Source organism: Colletotrichum abscissum (genome assembly GCF_030869225.1).
Source record: "Colletotrichum abscissum strain IMI 504890 chromosome Unknown Scaffold_14.1, whole genome shotgun sequence".
Taxonomy (NCBI): domain Eukaryota; kingdom Fungi; phylum Ascomycota; class Sordariomycetes; order Glomerellales; family Glomerellaceae; genus Colletotrichum; species Colletotrichum abscissum.
This window is the reverse complement of record NW_026850032.1, coordinates 765,416-788,953: the sequence shown is the minus strand read 5'-3', so window position 1 is coordinate 788,953 and position 23,538 is coordinate 765,416. Positions and strand designations below refer to the sequence as shown.

At 54.2% G+C, this 23,538-nt stretch overlaps 7 protein-coding genes across 7 annotated transcripts; 4 read left to right on the top strand and 3 right to left on the bottom strand.

Moving 5' to 3' along the window:
• Nucleotides 1-334: 334 nt before the first annotated feature.
• CABS01_06826 (HECT-domain-containing protein) lies at nucleotides 335-4,390 on the bottom strand (the record flags this gene model as incomplete). Its single annotated transcript, XM_060540191.1, has 3 exons — nucleotides 335-1,803; nucleotides 1,860-4,105; nucleotides 4,170-4,390. 3 exons carry the CDS (start codon nucleotides 4,388-4,390, stop codon nucleotides 335-337), a joined length of 3,936 nt encoding a protein of 1,311 aa, XP_060403875.1.
• A 1,751-nt stretch (nucleotides 4,391-6,141) lies between these two features.
• Nucleotides 6,142-7,941, top strand: CABS01_06825 (zinc finger protein Yan; the record flags this gene model as incomplete). The annotated part of the gene is made up of 2 exons (XM_060540190.1): nucleotides 6,142-6,287; nucleotides 6,402-7,941. The coding sequence occupies 2 exons, from the start codon at nucleotides 6,142-6,144 to the stop codon at nucleotides 7,939-7,941; spliced, it is 1,686 nt and encodes a 561-aa protein (XP_060403874.1).
• A 425-nt stretch (nucleotides 7,942-8,366) lies between these two features.
• On the top strand, nucleotides 8,367-10,179 carry CABS01_06824 (ribosome biogenesis GTP-binding protein YsxC; the record flags this gene model as incomplete). Its single annotated transcript, XM_060540189.1, has 2 exons — nucleotides 8,367-8,798; nucleotides 8,875-10,179. 2 exons carry the CDS (start codon nucleotides 8,367-8,369, stop codon nucleotides 10,177-10,179), a joined length of 1,737 nt encoding a protein of 578 aa, XP_060403873.1.
• A 340-nt stretch (nucleotides 10,180-10,519) lies between these two features.
• Nucleotides 10,520-12,203, bottom strand: CABS01_06823 (uncharacterized protein; the record flags this gene model as incomplete). The annotated part of the gene is made up of 3 exons (XM_060540188.1): nucleotides 10,520-11,397; nucleotides 11,447-11,530; nucleotides 11,585-12,203. The coding sequence occupies 3 exons, from the start codon at nucleotides 12,201-12,203 to the stop codon at nucleotides 10,520-10,522; spliced, it is 1,581 nt and encodes a 526-aa protein (XP_060403872.1).
• Nucleotides 12,204-12,894: 691 nt separating this feature from the next.
• Nucleotides 12,895-14,169, top strand: CABS01_06822 (SRP40 domain-containing protein; the record flags this gene model as incomplete). The annotated part of the gene is made up of 1 exon (XM_060540187.1): nucleotides 12,895-14,169. One exon carries the CDS (start codon nucleotides 12,895-12,897, stop codon nucleotides 14,167-14,169), a length of 1,275 nt encoding a protein of 424 aa, XP_060403871.1.
• Nucleotides 14,170-15,635: 1,466 nt separating this feature from the next.
• On the bottom strand, nucleotides 15,636-17,655 carry CABS01_06821 (adenosine/AMP deaminase; the record flags this gene model as incomplete). Its single annotated transcript, XM_060540186.1, has 3 exons — nucleotides 15,636-15,852; nucleotides 15,918-16,314; nucleotides 16,368-17,655. 3 exons carry the CDS (start codon nucleotides 17,653-17,655, stop codon nucleotides 15,636-15,638), a joined length of 1,902 nt encoding a protein of 633 aa, XP_060403870.1.
• Nucleotides 17,656-21,077: 3,422 nt separating this feature from the next.
• CABS01_06820 (uncharacterized protein) lies at nucleotides 21,078-22,226 on the top strand (the record flags this gene model as incomplete). The annotated part of the gene is made up of 1 exon (XM_060540185.1): nucleotides 21,078-22,226. The coding sequence occupies one exon, from the start codon at nucleotides 21,078-21,080 to the stop codon at nucleotides 22,224-22,226; it is 1,149 nt and encodes a 382-aa protein (XP_060403869.1).
• Between the last annotated feature and the right edge of the window lie 1,312 nt (nucleotides 22,227-23,538).

The following is a 23,538-nucleotide window of genomic DNA, read 5'->3' as shown; positions in this document are numbered from 1 at the left end:
GACCAGGTCAACTCGACAGAGAAACCCCCGGTCTTGTCTCTCATCATACCATGGCTACTGGATTGATTCCGATGGACGAGGAAGAGCCGAGAGGTCTGGAATTGGACCTCATATCAAACCACATGAAATCGCGATAATAAAGTCACCATAGCCAAGAGAACACCATGAAAAATCAGGGATGCAGAACCTCAATATTCTTCTCCCCAATGCAAGTAGTGAGCGCCAAGGATCCCAAGCCCGACGAAAAGCCCCATGTCTCTTCCGTGCCCAGATACTTTTTTGTTCCGCTAATTCTAACATACAACCAACTCCTCGCGCCCCCAAGAAAGCTCGCTCAAGCAAACCCAAAGCCTTGCGCGTTCTCCAATGCCATGGAAAGCCTCTCTCTCAGGACATCTTTATCTTTGTACTCTGGCAGCAAAAGCGTACCGTAACACGTGTACGCGGTGGGCAAATGTCCGCCCTCGCCCTCCTCTTCACCGTTTCTTTGCACGACGAACTGCATATTCTTCATGCCACCGACGGGCACACGGTCCGACGCGGTGACGAACTCCAGCAGCCGCCTCTTCATCTTCTCGTCGTAGCGCTTAACAATCGACCAGAAGTCCCGGACGCCGCGGTGAGTCGCGTCCCAGCCGACATATCTGGTGTATCGGCGCAGTTCAGAAATGTCAATCTCCTGGACGCCCTCCACGAGTGATTGGAGGAGTGGCGGAGTCAGGAGCCCGAGTGCCTTAGGATGTAAGCAAGCTCGGAATCCACGCTCGAACGCTTCGTACTGCGGACGAACGGAGACATCCGTCAGGTATTTGATGTAGTCGCTGACGTACGCGTTCCTGTTCTCGTTGGTGACGAGCGGAGCATCCTCGGGATTCCCTTCCACAAGCGACGTCTTAGCAGTCGCCTCGAACTGGGGCCAGCTGCTAGCCTTCCCATCCATCTCCCGAGAAATGGGCTGTCCAAACATGGACACGGAGAATTCGTATGTGCGTGCGAAGACGTCTTCGACAAGACCCTGTTTCTCATCCCATTCAAGCAGTGTCGTCAGTCCCATCGCGAGGTCTGGCCATCCGTCGGCGATATGATGCAATTCGTCCACAGGCTCGCCCAGGAGCTTGCGGTAGAGGGCCTTGGGAAATGTGATGGGCAGCGTCAGGCCGTTATAGACAGCCAATGACACCAACAGACCAAGGATCTCAAATTTCCAGGCTGGTACAACGGAGCCCGGGACGAACCAGGTCATGCGGGTCCTATCGTCGACCGTGAAAGCGCCATGATCGGGATTGAGGCACTCAGCAACAGCGAGGCGGAAGAACTCCTGTTGAACTCCGCCCGAATCGAATCCCTCTTCGCCACCTTCCTCGCCAAGATGGATCTTGAGCGGTCTATGCAGCTCTCTTGCTTCTCGCCGCCAGAGTTGATCGAAAGCATCCCTGATGACGTTCTTACGACTAATCTCGAGGATCAAATACTTTGAGGAGGCTGTCTTCAGAAGGTCTTGCAGAACAAGCTTGTGATGGGGATTGGTAATGAGGCCTCCAGGAGCAACGATCGCCTTCATACGTGTTTGAAGCGAGCTCGATTCCTCATAGCTTCGGCTCATCTTCGAGAAGTTGATGGATCGGAAATAAGACACCAAGGCAGATGGTTCGAAGATGAAGGGGAAGTCCAATAGGTGCTTCTTCTGTCTCGAGGAGGTATGGGTGAGCCAGGCGACAGGCATATTGATTGAGTCCAGCCTCTCGGCAAAGTAATCCACGCGGAATTGTATGTCTCCAAGAAGCAAGTCTTGTCGTTTTTCGTCTGGTGGGGCGGTCAGTTGAATGGGAAATCTCACATGTAATGATTTCAGAACTTACACATAGCAGCAATCAGCGACAACGCTCCACCAAAGGAGCTATCGTATGAGATTTCAGGCTGGCCGTCCCATTGCTGAAGCATCACCGTCTTGGCCCAGTCTAGAAGTAGCGTAGAAACCCTGGACTCGTGGCCAGCTCGCTCGAGCTGGCCCACCCCAGGAGTGGAAGATGAGTACGAGTTAAGTAGGTCAAGTTGGGACAGAAGGGGTCGAAGGGCGTCGAAGTCCTCTTTATTGTCCTCGAGGTTGTCATCTTGCGCAGCCATATCTGCAAAACACCTACGCGCGGATATGGCGGTGAACAAACGCCTCGCCAGCCGGAGTGCCAGATCGTTTGAAAAGGCATCCTCATACAGAAGGCAGAGCCAAGCTGGCTGCCGCGCGAGGGCACCGCTTCCGGCGAGAGCTAGTCCATTAGAACGTATTCGAGACATGTCGAAAAGGATTCGGGGGTCTGTAATCAAAGGGGCCGCGGCCACCAGCGCATGGAGGCATATCGATAGGAGCTGACCTGCTTCGACATTGGCAAGAGATCGATCGGTTCGGCGGAACATTCCGGCAGCGGGGGAACGAAGGGATTGCAGTGACTTGGGTGCTTTGAACAGGCTCCCAGCTGCCATCCACAAACTGTGAAACACCAGGCTTGGAGCCACTCGTGTGAGTCTCAGCATGCAGTACCATATGGTGTGGGAATCGAGCAGTTCGTCGTCCTTGACAAAGGATGCGACTAAACTAACGGGGTCGCTCAAGATATTGAACAGACTTTGCTCAATAAAAAGCTTCCACTGTCTCCGGAGTCTCTTTGGGTAGGTGGCTCGGGAGCTCTGTTTCCTCTGCATTCTGGAAGCCCGGTCCTTGAGTGTGGTGTACGTGCTGGTAATCCTTGGGGGATCAAGGAGGTGGGACTCTGATGTACCGTCATCCTGGAGAATGTCGCACACGAGATCAACCACCTCCACGTTGAGTACTGTCAACGATTGTGGGAGCAAGCTGTCGGCGATCGATACCTCCAGCGGGTCTTGATTCTGTTTCGAATCTTCGGCGGAGTTTGCAACCCGCAAAGGTTGAGCTTCTGAGACCGGCTCATGGGAAACTGGAGTTTCTGCTGGCTGTGGTGGTTTGCTGTTGGCGTGGTTTGTATTGGGTATTGAGTCTGGTTCTTGAACAATCGTTACGGCGTGGCTTTGAGGCGGTACATTATCAAAGAATGATGGTGTCGAGGGTATTTCTGGAATGGCGTAAGGGTTAACGTGAGACGCTTTTGGTGGCCGCAGTGGTTTCTCATAAGCTCCTCCGTTCATCCTTGGGGAGGACAACCCGGACGTAACGTCTTCGGGCAGTGAAGATGTCGGGTATGGCTCGATGGAGAGTTTCCTACTAGGCTTCGAGTTGGCCCGCACCCTAGTGCTTGAACTTCTCTTGGGTTTATTAGGCCGTGAGCTGGGCATCGTTGCACTTGGGTTATGCAGTGTCTGTGACCCCTGAGCGAGGACTGCATCCGATCCTTGTTCCGTGGTCGACTGAGAGACTTCGCCCAAATCTCTCGTATCTGCCTGTGTCAAGGGGGGCGTCGACTGCAAAGGCGTCGACAGGCCTGATGGATTACGGAACATTTGCGGTTCTTCTTTGGAAGGACTTTGTGTCGCCTCTGCCTCCAATGCCGCGACTTTTTGGGACATGGCATCCAGGCCAGCTGGCGTGAGCCATTCCAACATCTTGAAGGCGACGGTCCCAAACACATTGGCTGCGAAAGAACGGTAATCCTTGTTGACAGGTCGTTCGGCAACCTTGAATGGAGGATGTGCAGTGCCTGTTGCCGCATCGAAATGCGAGCGTTCGTGCGTGGCGGATATTGTTGCTCGACGACCAAGTTCCTCGGTACCCTGGGTAGCCCTCATGGAACTGCCATCGCCATTTACCCTGCAGCCCGAACCTGACTTCCGCCTTCTACTATCGCCTGATGTACCTGATCGTTTCGAAAAGGGGTCGCTGAATGCTGGAGGCGCGGGGTTGGAGGAAAATATGAGCGAGTTCAGGGCGGCCGGTGTTTCTTTCGGGGGATTGAGGTAGGGACAGAGCCCAGTCTCTGGGTTGTCCTGGCTGGCCAGGTACACTGCCAAGGTCCTTGCGCTCGTGATGTTATATCTGCGTATTGGCGCTTTGCCTGCGAGACGCTTGCGACAGGAGAAGCAGGTCGAGGTTGTGCATGACTTGGAGTCACATCCGTACCGTAGCTGTTGGACGTACCTAATCAGGGGTTTGTTAGTATGGAGGACACACAATGGAGGCTGAATAACAGTTGAAGACGCACGTTTCTACGAGAATCTGGAAGTTGTGCCGGCGGCTGGCGCGGTGGATAGCGTAGACGCGCTTCGGGTTCTCTATGATCTGTACCATATCCTTCAGTTCGGCCGGCGCATCAGAGGGCAGGCGCGCGAGAGGCGCATCTTCCCAGAGACCGGCTAGAAGTTCAGCATCGAGGCCGGCTTCGGTCTGAGGGCCCTTCTCAGGGCGGCGAACGTCCCGAGTCATGTCATCCGGATGGCGAGAGTTCTGGGGTATCTGAGGTCGAGGTTGGATGAGGTAGCTGGCGGCGTACAAGACCAGGAAATGCGCGCGGCAGGGAGCGGCTAGCGAGAAGAGGAGTCGGACAGAATAAGAGAGAACGCAGGGGCGGTTTCGTTGTCGTGGACGTCTAATGGTACACGGATATTACAACCAGTAGTGGACAGTTGAACCAAATAGAAATATGTTGGTGATGAATGAACAGCCTTGACCCGATGACGGGCAGTGGGGATGGTAAGTAGGTTAGGTGGATTAGGATAGCTCAACGTCCCGGTCGTCAGTGTTGGAGGAGGAACTGGGCACCGTATGGCCACGCTATGAGGCTCGGCGATGACACGGTGCGATTCGACGAAAACGGGGCACGGCTTCCGGGGTCCCTCTGGAAGAGTGGATACGGGAAGCACGGGAGCAGGCAAATCGAGCATGGAGGATTCCGCAGAGGGTCCCAATTTAGCATGCGAAATTCCACTGGCAGACGCGCAAGTTGCGATCAAAGGACGAACCAGGGCAGGGTACCTACTCTGGGGCCTGCATCTAGCACCTACGAGGACGGATGCCTCGTGGTGTTTCTGACATCAGCCGCAAGGTTGCCGTCTTCATAGTTCAAACGCCCATTCCAGTCTCGGCAAGGTCGGCGGTTTCTGCCTCCGACTTTCCTTCCTTTTTTTTTCTGGACCCAGCAGAGGTGCCCGCGCCGCCGTCGCCGCCCGGTTGACCCGCTCGAACCCCTCCATCGTTGTTCATGACGGGCCGATGTTTTGCAGCCAGCGCGTAACGGTGAATTAGTCATTCGAGTTTCCATACAGTAACTATTTCTCAGTGTGGCGACGAGTGTTCTTCCAGTAGTTTGCAGCAGTGTGGTGGGTATAATGCAAGTATTTGTCTGGTCCTGTAGTATCTTAGTCAAGATCTTGAGTGTTCCGTCAGGATCATATCCTGGCATTCGTACTTGTTGGGCTTCAACTTTGTTGTTAGCCATTCATCGAGATGCTCGAATCGAGGCTTGCATTTGAGGCGCAAGCCCAAGCGCCTATGATTCCCCACGAAGATGTAGGTACTTCCATGATAAAGGCTGTAACTCTAAAAGGCGCGGGACGGCGACACCTTAACCCCAAAACGGTGACAAGTGGACTTGCTGGTGCTTGCGGCGACAGTTTGCCCCCCTAGGTACTCGGTATCCATGCGACCTGCCTCATCTTTCTTGATATGTCAGCCGGCGAGACAGAACAAGACAGAAGCCAAAAAGAAAGCACCAGGCTTCTCAGTCGAGAATCTTTGCAGGTCCGGTGCTTCGGGAAGGAGAGAATTAGTGTACAGGCCCCCACTTCACAGGGCAGCAACTGCCAGGAACATGCTAAGGTAAGGGAAATCTCGAGGCTTTCCAGTGGTACAACTTCTGAGGGACAGCCCAGCCCAAGGGCCCTAGACTGCAAGTGACGTGCCTATCACGTCCCTCCAAACCCCCGCCTAATCCACTAAAGCCCTTGCGAATTTTCCCTTTTAAAATCATTTTCCCCTCCATCCCGCCAGAGTTTGACGCACTGCACACAGAGGGACGCTCATCTTTTGCCTCCTTCATCTCTCTTTCTTTTGCGCATCCTGCAAATTCACGTTTGCGCGCAACAAACCTCCCTATTCCAAACAATCAAAAATATACTCAAGCAACCTCTGAGGCAAAAATCAAGCAAAACCCACCACTTTCGCACACGACATTCACCATGGCGAGCGTCGATGTTGCTGCCCTCGGCGCCGTTCCTGCAAATGGAGGGGCAACGACGGCTTCCCACCCCTACACCTGCAACACCTGCTCTGTTGCCTACCGAAACATCGACCTTCAGCGAGGCCATATGAAGAGCGACTGGCAGTATGTTACTTTCATTTCCCTCCTTCCCAGAGTAGTTCCTTCTGCTTTCTAGGCCCGGCTTGTCGTCTTGTTTCCGCTGTGTTCCGCCCAGACCAACTGACATCATCTACCCAGCCGATACAACCTCAAGCGCAGAGTCGCCTCCCTTCCTCCTATTGCCTCCGAGGTCTTCAACGAAAAGGTCCTCCAGGCTCGCGCCGTTCAGACCGCTGAGGCAGAGAAGGCTCTCTTCGAACGTTCCTGCGACGCCTGCCAGAAGTCGTACTCGAGCGAGAACGCCTACCAGAACCACTTGACGAGCCAGAAGCACAAGGTCCGTGTCGCTGCTATTGCTAGACGCAAGGGCGGTGTTGCCGATGATGCCAGCTCCGTCATGAGCTCCACCTTCTCTCTTGGTGAACCTATCGCCGTCGATAAGGAGAGCGAGTTGGATTCCGAGGCCGAAGAGGAATTCACTCAGGTCGTCGAGGGCCTGAAGAAGACCAACATCCACGAGTCCCACGGCGAGCGCCCCTCACCCGTCAAGCGCCCCTCCAACCCCCACCTCTCTGCTCAAGGTCAGCGCGAAGACGTTAACATGAACCGCGACTCCGAATCTGCAACCCCCGTGCAGTCAAAGCCAGAGATCGCTTGGACCATCAAGTCCTGTTTGTTCTGCAACTACGAGTCGCCCAGCGTTTCGCTCAACGCCAACCACATGGAGCGATTCCACGACATGTTCATTCCCGAGAAGCAGTACCTTGTTGATCTGGATGGCTTGCTTCAGCATTTGCAGGAGCGCGTCCACGATGGTCACCAGTGCCTGTACTGCTTCAAGACCAAGAAGACGGCTTTCGCTGTGCAGACTCACATGCGTGACAAGGGCCACTGCAAGATTCCGTACGATACAGAGGAGGTTCAGCTCGACATTGGTGATTTCTACGATTTCCGAAGCACCTACTCTGATGGCGAGGACTCAGACGAGGAAGAGGAAGAGGCCGATGAGAATGGTGGAGCCAAGTTGGGTCTGAAGCGCCCGACGAAGTTGGTTGGGGAGGACGGCGAGGAGGTTGAGGAGGGTGGAGATGATGGCTGGGAGACGGACAGCTCGGCTTCTTCACTTGACTCGGATGAGCTGACGGCCTTCACCGCGGACGGCAAGTACGAACAATTCGAGCGCCTCGACAAGCACCCTCATCACTCTACCAACGATCCGCGTGCCCGCCACCAGGCCGATGGCTGGCACTCACACGCCCACAAGCACACTCGTGCTGTCTTCTACGACGAGTATGAGCTGCACTTGCCCTCTGGCAAGGCAGTCGGTCACCGCTCTCACAACCGATACTTCAGACAGAACCTCCACAACTACCCTACCGAGGAGGAGCGCGCCGAGCGTCTGGCCATTGAGGCTGGTTCTGGCTCGGGCGATGAGATGGATGTTGATGGTAGAGAGGTCGCCACCACCGGCGATCGCAAGACTCGCAACCGTGCCATCGCTCGCAGAGATGCTGCTGGCATGGCTGGTGCGTCTGACAAGCAGAAGCGCGTTGTTAGACAGGAAGAGGTCAGAGGCCGGAGCACCGCCACCCGTCACCAGAAGCGCTACGACTACGGAGTCAGCGAGAAGTTGAACAACCAGAAGAACTTCTACTACCGCTACCAGGCCGGTGGTTGATCAACTCGCCAATCGATTCTGGATGAACAAGGCGTTGGACGGATTGATTTTGTATTTTGCTGAATTACATTGAACCTTCAAGGGAATGGGCATGCATGATGAGCTTTGATGAACCATGCATAGGGAAGGTAGAACAGAAATAGAGGCCATTATTGCCACAAGATCGCAGAGACTTTGAAGTGAGATGATGTTAGTTGTGACAACTTGTTCGATGTAGGGGTGGCGACGGTGGGGGTTTGGCGATTAATTATGCATATAACGAAACGTCTCTATGCGTTTGTTGCATTATCCTAAGCAAACTCGGACCTTCGCACACCTTCCACCATTCCCTGAGCTCTCCCATCCACAAGTATCATTCGGCACCATTGGCAATGAATATCAAATTTTCAGAACAATAATCTGGTTCTCATGTTTGGCTCGTGAAAATGTTCAAACACATATGCAACTGCCGTGCCTTCGCTCAGCGGCCGCTCCTGACGTCGCAGCGATGGATGAGCAGCAGGCCGACTTACAACGCATGGCTACCCCAACCAGATGCTGACGGTTGGTACGATGGGCGGAAACACCCAAGACGACTGGAAGAGTTCGACAACGGGAAGACTCGCGCAAGGGAGGACCAGCGCGTACGGGCGAACACTAGGCTCTCGCCCCCATCGCGGTCGGGCGGTACACCTGCTAGACGGTCAGGCAGCGACTTCAGCTCAAGAAGCTCTGGTGATGCGTCTCGTAACGAACGTGGACAGGATGAGAGGTTCTCAACATCATTGTCGAGGAGGAGTCCTCCCCGGCCAAGGAGGTCACACAGGGACGATGGACCGCCGGCACCCAAGAGGAAGGGTGGCGGTTTTGTACTAATGGTGAGTTGAAGCATTATCACTCTTCTTTCCCCAAAAAGGGTTCATACTCGGAGGGCCCATACTGATATCCAGCCAGCCGAAACTATCTCAAGAAGAACTGGACAAGATCAGCAAACCCAAGGACGTCTGGGAAGCCAGATCACTCTACTTCGTCCCCCCCAAGAGATCAAAAGAACACCAGAAACCCACCCGGCAACCCAAACCGCCAAAACCCGAACCCTCCCGAAGGAACCGCGACGCAGCAGCCATGATCGCCAGCCCAGACGCCATCAAAGCAGCAATCTCAATCTCAGAAAAGGACCTCCGCCTAGCGCGGAGACCGCCCCCGCCGCCCCCCGAAATCGAACTCGAGGGCGACGGCGGCAGCCTCGTCGCGGACCCCATCGCCAACGACGACGTCCTCCCGCACGCCCTCGCCGCCCGCTTCTTCCTGTCCCCGCCCGCGACGTTCCTGTACTCGGCCTTTCGGCTGAAGCACCACCCGCTCAACACCACCACGCCCGAGATCTGCGTCGTCGGCGCCAGCAACTGCGGGAAATCGTCCTTCATCAACGCCCTCACCGGCGCGGCGTCGCTCGCGAAAGTAAGCGATCGCGCGGGCAAGACCGTCTCCATGAACGCGTACGGCGTGGGACCCTTGACAGGCCTTCCTTTCCGGAAACCAGTCGCCTCCCCTCCTTCTTCCTCGTCCGAGGGCGGCGGCGTCACAAAGGAAGAGAAACCAGAACACGGCATCATCCTCGTCGACACCCCCGGCTACGGCTACGCCTCCCACGAAGAATGGGGCCGCGAAATCGTCGAATACATCAACAAGCGCACCATGCTCCGCGGCATCGTCCTCCTCCTGTCCTCCGAGAAAAAGGTATCCGAAAAGGACGCGCAAATCGTAAAACTCCTCGCCGACGCCGGCCGCCCCGTGATGCTCGTCTTCACCAAGATGGACAAAGCGCTCTCCCGTAAGGCGCGCGAGGAAGGCGGCATAGCGCAGCGGTTACGCGAGGCGGAGCGCTGCTTCGCGAGGACGGGGTGGGATGGCTGGGTGAAGAGGGTGTACATCACCGCGGCGCGGATGGAGCGCGATAAGAGCTGGAAGGTGGATGAGGGGACGCGGAGCGGTGCGGCGGGGATGGCGGGTGTGAGGATGGGGGTTCTAGAGTTGGCGGGTGTGAGGGAGTTTGTTGCGCCTGAGAAGGCTAGCAAGATGGTCGCTCAGCGGAGGGCGGCGCAAAAGTCGCAAAAGACGCAGGACAAGGGCGGGGAGGAGGAAGAGGAAAAGAGGCTGGAGCCGGGTAAGGCTTTGGAGAGTGATCCGGCAGCGTGGTCTGGGGACGTGGTTTCGTTTGAGGAGCTGGAGAAGAAGTTTGGGGACTGGAGTTCGTGAGCGGCCGGGGGACAGGGGACTTTTTGTACGATCATGTCTGTAGGATAGTGTGATGTGATTGAGTATATTGGAGAAAAGAGATACCCTCTAGAGAAAAATGCAACTCATCGTCAGTACGCACGGATTGGGCACGCGAGCATTTCACTCATAAATTTCGGGAGACCCCATCGATGAACCAACGCTTCGACAAGTTCCATCATATGGGTATTCTAACTAAGACAAAATTGCAAAAAGGCCTTCGTCGACCATGAGACATTCCCTGAGAACTCCTTGGTTCCTCCGTTTCAGTATGAAATCTCAAGTGAGTGACACGAAAATGGTGCAGACTGGTTGTCCACTACTACTCCTTCTCCTTCTCCTTTTCCTTGTCTCCCCCCGCCCCTGAGACGGTCGAACGCGCCGTGCCCGGCCTGCTAAGCTGCCGACGAATCTTCTTCGCATTCTTCGACTCAAACAGACTCTTCACCCTTCTGAGACGCGCCCAACGCTCCTTATCCTTAGCTTCTCTTGACTGTTCGTCCTCATCGCCGGCTGGCTCGGTAGCAGCGCTCGGTGAGTCGTAACCCCCTGGTGTCGAGGGTGCCGCAGCGCCCCTCCGAACCGGCGTTGAAGGCACCGAGGCACCTCTATTATGCCACGTGGACCTGTTCTTCGGCCGGTCCTCGAGCGCTCCGCGAAGGTAAGCGTCATTCTTCAGTACCTGCGTCAGCAACTTCCAAGCCGCCAAGGTCGTGTCTGAGCCGGGCTTCGCGCTGCCTAGACGTTGCGCCACAGGATTCTTCCAAGGGCAGAAGAAACGGTGCTCCTTGACTGGATCAAGATGATCCATTGGCGCGGGAACGAGAATCTCGCCGTCGGCGCTGACCTCCTTACTCTTGAACATCCAAAGGCCCAGACGTCGCAAGCATGTGTGGCAGGATGCTGAATTTGGCACCGCACCGATGCGGGGATTCGTGAGACCCTGCCACCCCATCATTGCCAAAGCCAAAGCGACTCTGTTTGGCTCCTTTGGATCCGGAGAGTCCTTGGTCGGCGGTGGGCTTGTGAAGAAGTCTTCCGGCAGCTGGGCTAGGACGCTGTCGACGTTGAGACCCTCGGGCAACCTCAAATTGAATTCATAGGGAAGGAAGGGTTTCCTTGCACAGAGCTCGTCGTAACGTGTCCGCAAAGCCTCCATACTTATTTTGGCATTGGTTAAAGACAGCCGGAGCAACGAATCTGGGAAAGTCAGGTCTTAGTTCCGTCAATAGGGTCTGGAGATACTTACTATCACACCCCTGTTTTCTCCATAAACATTCCTCCAGATGTGCCGTGACAATAAGATCGGAGTATCTTTCTATTAACGCTTCCTCTGCTTCACCAATCAGTTCTGAGTAGCAACGAGGACTGGCAACCATGAACCTACCGACGTCCGATGCCACAAGGACAGGTACCTCCTTGCCATCAACTTCGCGTTTGTTGAGCTTCACAACGAGCTCCTTATTGCAGAGCGAACACCGCACACGGTCCTTCCCCTGGCATACCCATCCTCGCTTTGCCCATTCAACTTCATTCACTGCATCGGGTTTCGGTGTCCAGTCTGTAATCTCCTGGAACGATGCCAGTCTCTTCAGGAGCTCGTTTCGGTCGCTGGGTGCAAACTTTGGGGCGTGCTTGATTTCCGTCACGTTGGCAGACCTTGGAACCCACTTCTTCAGAGATACGTTCGAGAAGGTTGTCGTCGCACCTGCTCCGGTAGCACGAATTGAAGGAGAGCTGTTGATCGTAGCGGCATTCTTCTCGGTCAGTGCTTGCAGGCGCCGACGCTTTAACAAGATATCCTCTTCAATCGACATGCTCGGTTTTACAGAGGTATCGGCCGTTGTGTTCGTGTTTGTAGAATTCGTGTTGGAGGGCTGGAGGGAAGTCGTCGACGGACGAGGGGATTCGGAAGGCAAACTCGTGGTGTCGTTCGATTTTGTAGAAGCGGATGATCTACCCATACCCTGGATGAGGGCGTTGAACTTTCGTTTGGTAGCATTCATTGTCGCTGCGTGTTTCGATGAAACCGGGGTGGTGGATGTAAGGAAAGATGTCTGATCTGACCTGGCCCCAGGCGCGAAGATCAAAAGACCAGGAAGAAGACGACGACGGACAAGGTCGGTCGGTTTGGTTTCTTGTGAAAGCTCGGGTTTGGTTGTTTAGAGCGGCTTTCACTCGGAGTCCTTCGTCATTTGCGGTATACTGCACCATTAGATGGATTTCCCAGGAAGAGGATGGCGCTCGGTCGCTAGTCGAAGCCTAGACGCCCAGCTTTGCGAAAGTCAACAAACGGCCAGTCGCTGATCGGGCAATGAGCTGGCCACCCCTGTCGCGTGGATGCAAGCGCTAAGGTACGAGGCGTGGCAACGGGTTACCACTGGCGTACCTCAAAATACGGATAAATGCATAGACCAGCTTCATGTATATCGACTGATAAGATAAGAACTTTTCGCAATGAAAGTGAGAGGTCGGGAAGAAAAAAAAGTTGCGAGCAGGGATCCCGACACTAAAATTTTGGAGACACCGATCCGCCGGCGCAGAGATCCCACAGAAATTTTCCCAGGTGAGGGAAGACCCAGGACGATTACATTCTCACCGAGGAATTTGCGACTCGCCGGCTCTTTCCCCCTCCACTTACCTTGTCTTTTTCTTGCCCATTGCGACGGATAAGAGCCATCTTCTGGCACAACACACATGTCTGCGCCTCCATCTTGGCTATTCTCCAACAACTTCACAAAAACCAATAACGCAAGCACCCCTACGGCTTCCGCGACAACGCAAACAGACAAAATGGGCAAGGTTAAGAAGTCCGAGAAGAAGGTCAAGGCTGAGGCTACCTCCACCAAGCAGGCTCCTCCCGCCCAATTGATGGACCTCGTCGACTCCTTCCTCTCCGAGAACGCCTTCACCTCCGCCCACGAGGCCTTCCAGAAACAGCGCTCCAAGAGCGGCTGGAAGCCTTCCAAGAAGGAGGCGGCCCAGACCAGCCTCGTCACCGTCTTCCAGACCTGGCAGACTTCTTCCACCGCTCCCACCACTAGCGAGAGCTCTAGCGACAGCAGCTCAAGCGAGGATGTGGACATGGCCGATGCGGCTGCTGCCGCTGACAGCGACAGCGATAGCAGCTCCAGCTCCAGCTCCAGCTCCGATTCCGACTCCAGCAGCGACAGCGAGAGCGAGGATGAGAAACCCAAGCCCGAGGCCAAGCAGAGCCTGAAGCGCAAGGCGCCCGAGTCCGACAGCAGCAGCAGTGATAGCAGCAGCAGCAGCGACAGCGACTCCTCCTCAGACGACTCCAGCTCTGAAGACGAGGCCCCCAAGGCCAAGAAGCAGAGGGTCAAGAAGGACGACAGCAGCTCCTCCTCCGACTCCTCATCCGATTCCAGCTCGGACAGCTCCAGCGAATCTGACTCCTCCTCCTCCGACTCAGACTCTTCCGACAGCGACAGCGACTCTGACTCCGACTCTGATGGCTCTGAGGCCGCAAAGGTGCCTCTTCCCGAATCCGGCTCCGATTCCGACTCCTCTTCTTCCTCTTCCGATTCGGACTCCGACTCAGACGCAGACACCAAGAAGAAGGCCAAGAAGGAAAAGGCACCCGCCGACAGCGCCTCCCTCTCCTCCGCAACCCTCGAGAAGACTTCCCCCGAGCTCAAGCCCGCGACCTCCACGGCCGCTGACCCGCCTCTGCCCCCCGACCCCATGACCTACCGCGCCAACAACCGCGGCGGCAAGAAGGAGAAGAAGGAGCCCAACAAGCCCTTCTCCCGCATCCCCGACGTCGTCTACGTCGACCCCCGCTTCGCCAGCAACGAGTACGTGCCCAACGACTACTCGCAGCGCGCCCACGAGGACCTCATCGTTACCAAGGGCAAGGGCTTCACCAAGGAGAAGAACAAGAAGAAGCGCGGCGCCTACCGCGGCGGCTTGATTGACATTTCTAGCAAGAAGGGCATCAAGTTCGACTAAGGTCCGCTGTCAGCCACGGTTTTCTTGATGACACATGCATATTCGGTTCTTGGAGTTTGGGATCCCGAAAAAAACAAGTCAATTTCTGCGTTCTAGTTTTTGGTGGTGAAAGTAAAAAGGGGAGGGCCGGTTTGACTTTGGCATTGCGTTTATTAGTCTGCTTCAGAGAGCTTAAAAGCATGACGGCTGATTTTTCTTCGAGAGGATGGAAAAAGACCAGAGAGGGAAAGAAAGACCTTGGTACGCGGCATAATCACTAGACTCGAGATCAGCTCCCGCGCAAACGTTTGCCGTGTAGATAGAAAAATCAAGACGTAGATTTGACGTTCTTTTCATGCGTCTTTCTCTACGGTATCCTGTGCTACTTATGCAAACAATCAGAGTGTCAGTGATCAATAAGTAAGTACCGAAAACCTGGCAGTACCTGACTGTGATGTACACCTCCAGGTACCGGATAACAGAGTTCTTTCTGACAGTCGTTGGACCGGTAAAAGTCCCCTCATACAGAATCAGGCTGAGATGTGCGACACAGAGGAGTTCCGGTGGCGCAGTAGGCCAAGATAGGTAAACGAGCAACAGGCTGCAGCCTGATCGATGGCGTGTACTCCGTGCCGTTTGTCCTCACCTCAATCTCAAACTGTTGGGGCCCGGACGGGACGGGACCTGGGCTCTGAGTTACCTATCCATCTCACCATTGCCTCCGTCGGCCCTTGACAGCAGCTTCTGAAGGGCTCAAAGAGCTCGCTCGTTTCGGGAGGATCAAAGGGCAGCAAGGGTAAAGGTAGGACACGAGAGACGTTGGGATGAGATGAGACGAGATGAGATGAACGAGTGGGGAATGGACCAAAAAGAAGAACTGGCCCGGAGCAAGGCTCGCGGAGGAGAAGTCCCGGTGAAAGTTGGGTTCCGCGGCGGTCGATTTCTTGGCTGGGCGGAGGGGAGGGGGAGGGGGGAGGAGAGGAAGAGAAGGAGGGGGTATCATGTTGGCCGGCTGGTTCACTACCTATCAACTAACCTTAAAAATCCTAATTCTGGGCTGGCAGGCCCTGATCTGAGTCGAGGAGTGAGTTGATATCAATAAATGAAGACTCGGCCGAGATAATCTTTGCAAGTCAAGTGCTTGGACACACCTTTACATGGAAGAAACAAGTTGTGTGGCAAAATACATAATGGAAGAGAAAGAGGAACGGCCCGTCGTCGCAGCTGACGCCAAGACTGTTACCATCCACGATGCGGCCCCCAACCTCGTATGAGTTACGCAATAGGCAGAAATCACACACGTCGACTTGGTCCTTCATTCGTCAGTTTTGTTACAGGTCTGGCAGTGTCCTTTCGATCCTCATAAAGACATTCATCGTTAAATCTTCTAAAAAAAAATGAATAAAAAACTTTCCCGTATCTGTCCCATGGTATTTCCAGAACAGACCAAAGAAAAGCCGGGCATGTCGATTGCTCCAGCCGAATTTCTACTCTGGAATCTCTAACGACAAATCCCTGAACTCTTCAAGAATCCATTCCAAGAATAGCTCCCAACGCTTCTCCCATTCCTTCCGCACACTCGCGAGCTCATCTTTTGACATGCAAGAGTGCTCTAGACTCCACTCAATGAGCTGTCGCCAGCCGTGCAAAGTCATGTCCGTCTTACCCACCATCGCTTGATAGAAATCATGTGAAAGAGTTGATCTGTGTGGTCTCTGGTTAGCTTCTTGCTGCCTTATGGCTTGATGCAAAACAGGAGAAGGGCATACCTGAATATTGTTCCGTTATCTGAGTTTAAAGTGCAGTGTACGTTGTTGGCGAGCAAGTTGTACATTGCGTGGCCCGTAATCCGGGGTGTAAGACCAAGCTCCTCGTTGGAGATTGGGCACACCTCAAGGCAGATACCCCTTTTCTTCATGTGCTCCATGATATAGGGGTGCCTGGCCAGAGCAAATCCGTGGCCGATGCGCTTTGAGTTGAGCAAGAGCGCATCCACAAGGTTGCCGTCCGTGTCGTTGCCAATGTCTGTCGTCTCTCCGCAATGAAAGAGAAACGGAATGTCAACTTTAGGCTGAGATTCCTCACATCTCTTCCGGAAGGCGAGAAACTCTGTAACGAAATGTCGCAGAGGATGACCTTGCGATTCTTCGCCAACCAGATCAAATCCTGTTTTATCAGTTAGTTGTCTGCTCAAGGTATAGCGGCGTTCAAGGACTTACCAGCGATCCACTGGGGCCATTCCCTCTTGAATTCGAAACACTCGTCGAGCGCAAATGCAACCAGTTCCGTGGTAAAAGACCTCGGAGTGCAGTAGATGACCTTCAGCCCGCCAAAGTAGTCTTTGGTCTCCTTCTGAAAGTTGTCGTATTCTTCTATGATGATTTTCATGATACCCCTATTGTCGATTTGCCTCGTACCGTCATCAGTCCAGAGTTGATTTGTCTGCATGAAATTAGGCCGAATCTCGGCATACTGAATGTTGTCGCGGACGAAATCTTCAAGAATGCCCCGTGTGTATTTCCGGTATGCACTCTCATAGTTGAAGAGCCCCTTCATCATGCGAGTCCGGCCGTTGAACTTCTCCCATGCTCCCTGAACTGTTTGAAGCGCGTTATGTGCTTCATCTTCGTGAAAGACAAGTTTGCTCGTTAGCCACTCCTCGGCCTTCATGCCGTTGTAATGCTTGGGGAACTCTTTGATAAACTCTGAGTATTTCATCATTTGTCGGTGATGATAGTCGGTCTTGAAAAGGTTTCCCTTAACTTCGTCTTCCTTTTCGAGCGGCAAGATGGAAAACTGGATTTCACAACGGTGAAGGTTAGTCTTTGCCGCGCTCGGTGCCAACGACAGATCGCTTTTGATAAACATGCGGGGCATGGTCTCGGCAATGCCCAGCAACACATGAGGCTGTAAGCAGGCGTTGAAATGAATATGAAGGTGTGCTCCCTTTGGCATCTTGACGGCAACTCGGAATAGACTCGTTTGGTTGATTAAATCGACGTTGGATAGGAAATGGTCAGCAGCAAATCGCGCATGTTTCTGACCACCCCATCCTTGCCTCTTTTCAGCCGGTTCATACACGCTCTCATGGTCCTTGACCTTGAGTTTCTGAATGATGGCGTTGGCTTTCCGCTCCTTCTCTGATGCCCGCATCTTTGCGCTAAAATCAAAAGATAGTGTATTCTCGCGGTCCAAGATTTCCTTTCTTTGGTGGAAGTACTCGTCAGGTCCGTCTATTTTTCTGGCGTCCATCTTATCGAGGGCGGGTTTCCGGTGCATCTTGAAGATGTTATTGATGACTACCTCGTGAGCTTCAATCATTCCCTGGGCCTTGTCCATGTCTGCTTGGTGTCTTTGGTGATGAGCGTGATGGCGTTGATGTCGAAGCTTCCGCAGCCTTTTGGAAGAGAGTCGTGTGATGGTCTTCGCATTGATGTCCCTACTAGCCTGACCATCCTTCTCGCCAGGTGCATCGTCCTTTTCAATGTTTGAGCACAGGCTGCCCATGAGACTATTGACAGAAGTGAAGAAAGAGGTTGTTCTTTGACGTGGTCTTCCGGGTAAACTTTGGAAGGCAGAAATGTGGCTACCAGGCAGTGAATCGGCGGTAAGGTACACAAGAAGACCAGGTTGGTGTTGCTTTGTCGGGATGTTCTATCGCCGTGTTTCGAAGATCCACGATCGCAGGGAGACGAAAGTCAATTTAATTGAATGCACAAAGCTCCTCGGCAACTCTGGCGATCATCATGGGCCCGTTTTCAATGTTCTTTATTGGAACCTGGGAACTTGGGAAGTGGAAAATGTCCTACCCTGGGTGAGGTAGTGCGATGACAAGCAATGTAGGAAGAAGGTACGTTTGTTTGCGGTACCAACAAGCGCCCGGCTGTACCTTTAGCTTGGAGGTCTCATGCTTGGCCTCAGGTAAGCGCAGCTTTCATGTCAAGCAAGGCGTGAGTAGGTAAGGAAAGTGACATGCGGCGGTTTCCAGCTCAGCTGGAACCATTCAAAGGTGAGCAACAAGCGGTGCTCCCCTCTACGCCTAGATCCTGGACTAGGCAGTGGCAGGCTAGCAGTGCTGCGACCCAGAGAGGCGGCACAAGGTAGATGGACGGAGGTAAAAGGTAGGTGAGCTGGGAATGAGCGTGAATGAGGTGGGCTGGGAGGACATGAGGTAAGGGTAGAATGAGGGGCAGGAGGGAGCTGCCTAGGTACCTTTCCAAAATGGACGAGAAAGTCGTACCCAATTTGGCTTAGCTCAACACCAAGCCACATGCGCAGTTCTTCTTCCGACTTGGCCAATGAATGGACCCTTCACAGGCTGACACGCAGGCTTTCTACCTTAGTTTCTACCTCAGCGAAGAAGCTGCCTCCCGATTGCCATCTTTCTTTCGCCTGCTGTTACCCATTTCACTTGGGGCTATTGGTAGACGGCAGGACCAGACTTTCGTTGTTTGGCCTGTCCTTTCTTCCCCTCTATCTGACAGTTTCGTTTGGCAGGCGGGGGCTTCCAGTTGGCTGTTTCCAACTTTCCGGTCAGGTACAGTTGTTGGAGCTCACGGGATTTCTAAATGCCTTGTCTCACGTGTCATGCACCAGAACCAACAAAGCATTTGCCCATTGCTGCGAACAGGCATTTTGGGAATGCGTCCCGTCATCTCTTACCTCTTCTAGGATCATACTTCACCGGATGAATCATTTTCACCATTGTACCCTTCCAACAAAGCCAACTTGCCTGACCCCTAAGCGAATACGGTGTTCGGGGCCTCTTACTCACTCAAGCTACCAGCTTACCCAAGGAATCGTAGGTACTTGGTCAACATCGTCAACATTGAACAACCCGCAATCTTGATATCTCAGACATGAGGCTGTCACGCCCACGCCTCACGCGACTCCTTCCAGAAGTCCACAATCGCAAGGGGTCATTCTCACATGGCAGCCACACCGTTGTAGATCTGCAAACGCCCCGATACGGGACCTGCTCGGCGCACGAGCCATTCCCACTATCCCAGAGAATCGGAATCTTCAACACATGCCCAGCACCCCTGTTGGGGTATGACAACGATTAATCCCCTTTGGACCGCGCCAACTTTATTTCAAGGCAGCAAGGCTGTATGGCGCTTCATCGTTGGCTCCCGCTAGTACGGAGCAGACCTTCGTCCATCCACGGACAGCATACCACCAGGTACGGAGTATGATCCGGCCAGATTCGGAGGCCCCGACAACGGTCACCCTCACGGTCTCATCTTACCTTACCCGCCGCCTTTACCCCCCGGCAGCGGTGGCTTGCACCAACAAGCGCCTACCCTTGATCACTCCACGCATGGTTTAAGCCTCAAGGACTTCACGTTGGAAATCCTGTGAGGCCACCTGCCTTTCTTTTGAAGTGTTCCCTCGTTATACTACGCCTCCCGGTAAAAGGGCGATCCTGCGTCACGCCGGTAACAAGCTTACACCCTTGTCAGTGGCCGGGTGAGACTGGCCTTAAGGACACCCAAGATGGGTCAGCATCGAGCGATCCTTCTTATACAATTTTCTTGTGGCTTAGATCACTATCTGGTGTTTAGTCTTGGAAGTGAGTCGTCAAGTGATGGCCAACTTCACGCCTCGAAAACGAAGAGTGGCAATGACTTGGTACCGAAGGCGGGCGTATAGCCTCCTTGGAACACTGCCACGCACAACCGCAAACGGCGTCTGAACCTCACGAGTGGTTGCTGATGAACAAGAGCGACACAAAATTGCTCATGACTGTATCTCACTTGGGATCTAACCGCAGAAATCTGTACGTGAGATGCCTTTTTCTGTTTCCTGTTTCCTGGCCTAGCCTGAGACGAAGTGTCGTTACAGGTAACCCAACGTCCCAAAATATGCAGCCATACATCGAAGAAGATCTTGGAAAACGGCCCCGAGCTGTAATTGTTGGGTTGAATAGTGACGAAGACGCCTTGAATCAACACCCTCAACGGGAAGGTCGTGAAACGAAGTGTACCTGGCCGTGTTGACGCCAGCGGGGTGCTCGGATACAGACAACACTTCCTGTTTCCCATTGTTCAAAGACCTGCTCCTGTTGAGCAATACGAGAACCGGACTTTCGGCTCACGGCACCACAATTTGACCGAGCTACGCAACTTCAGTATCCTTACTCGTTCGCTGCTCCCCTATAATACGACGTGTGAAGCCTCTCAAGTCCGGAATTCCCGGGTGGAGTCAAATCATTCAAAGTGGACAAGGGGCTTCGCATCTACCGATTGACTGGGAACTTCGGGAATTCCGCCCAGATGTACGTCAAATGCCATCTGAGACCCATACGCGAGTGGAATACACCTCCTTCTAATCATCGGCATACATACGTACGCCAACCCACATGCCACCTCCGTTATAGTGCCCGGTTCCATTCGGTCTCTCCTTCGGGGCTTCCATTTGTCGATGCTATCTTCAGCTCATCTTCGCCCTGGTTTGCGTCATGCATGCAAGATACCCGCGATCCCTGGCGCTTGTTTCTTCAAATGGGATGAACAGCGGGCCGAATGGGTTCGAGATGGAGCCATTCTAGATCGAAGAAGAAGGCCGTTTCCACGTTAACACCACAAGAAACATGTTAGTCAGCGGACAAGCGGAGCATGTAGCTTGACCTGGAAGCTCGGTGTCCCTGTTCAGATCAGGAACAAGCAATGACATGCGGCAAGGGTTACACTGGGTGAAAATCCCGCGATGGGGTCTTCCTAAGGGGGCAACGGCTCGGACACCGAGCGAGGATCTTCATGCCCGGCCGTAACGTTGGTTCGTCTGCTCTCATGCTGCTATAAGTTCCCAATGTTTCCCCTGACGTGATTATGTTTCTTCCTCGTTCGTCCATCCTGTCTGTGTGCCACCTTGGAACTCGCCGTTAAACAAACTTGCAAACAAAAGTTCAAGTTCAACAATTCGCCAATATGAGATTCTCAACGCTCGCAGCCGGCCTCCCCCTCGTGGCGGCAGCTCCTCAGGGTCACTCCTTCAAGCAGCAGGCCAACAGCACCGGAAAGAGCCTCATCCTCGACCAGGCCCCCGAGACGTCCCAGCCCTACGCCCTCCGCAAGGGCTCCGGCCGCGCCGTCGCCGTCGGCGAGCAGGTCTACCGCTTCTCCGTCACGGGCAACTCCTCCGCCGGCGCCTTCACCCTGATGCAGACCAACGCCCCGGACTCGTCCGACCTGGGCGTCCTCCCCCACATCCACAAGGCCCACTACGAGAACTTCTACTGCACAAAGGGCCAAATCCAGCTCTGGGCAAAGACCAACAGCTCCGGCGAGCAGGCCCGCGTCCTCACCCCGGGCGACTACGGCGCCGTGCCCCACAACACGGTCCACACCTTCCAGATCACCGACCCGGACACCCAGCTCACGGGCGTCATCCAACCCGGCGGCTTCGAGGAGCTCTTCATCGCCATCGCAAACTCGGACTTTGTCTCCCCCACGGGCTCCGAGTTCGTCCCCGCCGCCTCCAACGGCTCCTCCTCCGGCTCCGACCCGGCCCTCATCTCCGCCCTCGAGGCCTTTGACGTCTACGCCCAACTCGACTTCAACCCCCGCCGCGACCTCGTCAACGGCAGCGCTGGTGGCGCAAACACATGGCACACGGCCGCCAACACCCTCGCGCCCGACGCCGTCACCCCCAACTTCGTCGCCAAAAACCGCGGACCAAAGTACCTCAACGCCGACGGCGGCGTCTACCACCTCGTCGCCCCCTTCGCGACGGCCAACCAGACGGCAAGCAACTTCACCATGGGCACCGTCACCCTGAGCCCCCTGCTCTCCAACCAGACCGCCACCAAGGCGAACCTCGGCCAGCCCCTGGCCTTCCAGCTCGAGGAGGGCAGCCTTGAGGTCGCCGTCGAGGGGTACGACGCCGTCACGCTGATCCAGGGCGACGTCGTCTTCGTCCCGGCCAACGTTGCCTTCACCTACGCCGCCTCGTCCGCCTTCACAAAGTTCCTGTACGTCAGCGGCGGCGGCGACGGCTTCGACTACCAGCTCCTCCAGCGCGCTGTCCCTTGGTCGTATGCCACGTACCCCATCGACGCCGGATTCACTGTGCAGTAAAAGAGGGCGATGTTGCTTTGGGGCAGAGACAGGGTGACCGAGGCTCAGCCTCTGCTCCAGGAACTTTTACAGTACTTTCAAACGTTGTACATTTTTTCCAGAGATATTGTACATGAAATCCTCCTCGCAGAAACAGTTTTTTCTACTTCTCTAGTGTAAATATGTTCTCCTGCTCGTTATACCCCCGGGATGAGCAGCCCACAAGTCGCATGAGGCCGACGGCGTCAAGACTCCCGAGGTACCATATGCATTTTCTATCAGATAGTAACAATATTACATCCTTTTGGTAATCTAGGCTAGGCTACTTTGGTGGCAGTGTTTGCCCCCTTTCGTGATGATGAGATGGTTCATGGAGTTTTGCTAGTCATGAAGCTAAGTTACACCGCCTCTGGGTCGAGTAGAAACACTTGGTACGGTGTTTTGAACTGCCGAGGAGGGGTCTGTGAGATGGGTCCAGCGCAAAGCTTGGAAACCCGCCTCGTATGAACAATTCACACTCACGTCCCCTCGCTAGGTATGGTCATATTCCACGTCCCGCCCGGCGAAGCAGTGGTTCCTACCGGACTAAGTTTGACCTCGTGTCAGAGGTTGGGGGGATCATGTCACCAATTTCCCCGCGAGGCTTTCATCGAGGCGAACTCCATCGCAGCGAAATCTCGCAAAACTTCAGAACGGTCCCCTACTCGGACCGATCTCGTACCCAAAACTACTCAACCTAGATAGTAGTGGATTCTGCAACGTATGGTTGTTCAGGGCATTGAGCGAGGCAGACTGTTGCATATACCTCGCCGCAAAGGAACACGGTTTTCCCCCATCTCGAACAAGGGCATACCATCCTCAGAGGAAAAGCAAAAGTTCCATGTTTTTCAGTGATTAATACCAACGCTAATAAGATGTGTTTTCGAAAGTGGTGGTCCTTTCTTTACCTAGGCAAAAGGGGGGCGGGCCAACTTTTGGGAAAAGGGGCTTGGGTGGGTGCACAGCCACTGCCCCGTGGAGTTGTCGACTTGACTAGACTCAGTTCCACTTCGGTCCAGGCAGACGTTAGATCTAGTGATATTGATGAAACGTATTAGATTGTTTTCGATTTGCTGTCGAGATAATTTGCTAAATTGATAGTGGTGTGGTCGATATCGCCATCGGGGGGGTTCGAACTTGGAAGTGTCCCACGATATCACAGTAAGCTGGGGAGAAGCTCAAGGTTAGCTTCACTCTTTTTCTTGATATTTCTCCCCTTCGTCTTGGAAATTGACTTACACATGATTTTTCAGGGCGGTTCACAATGAGGATCGAGAAGGAATTGCATTTTCAG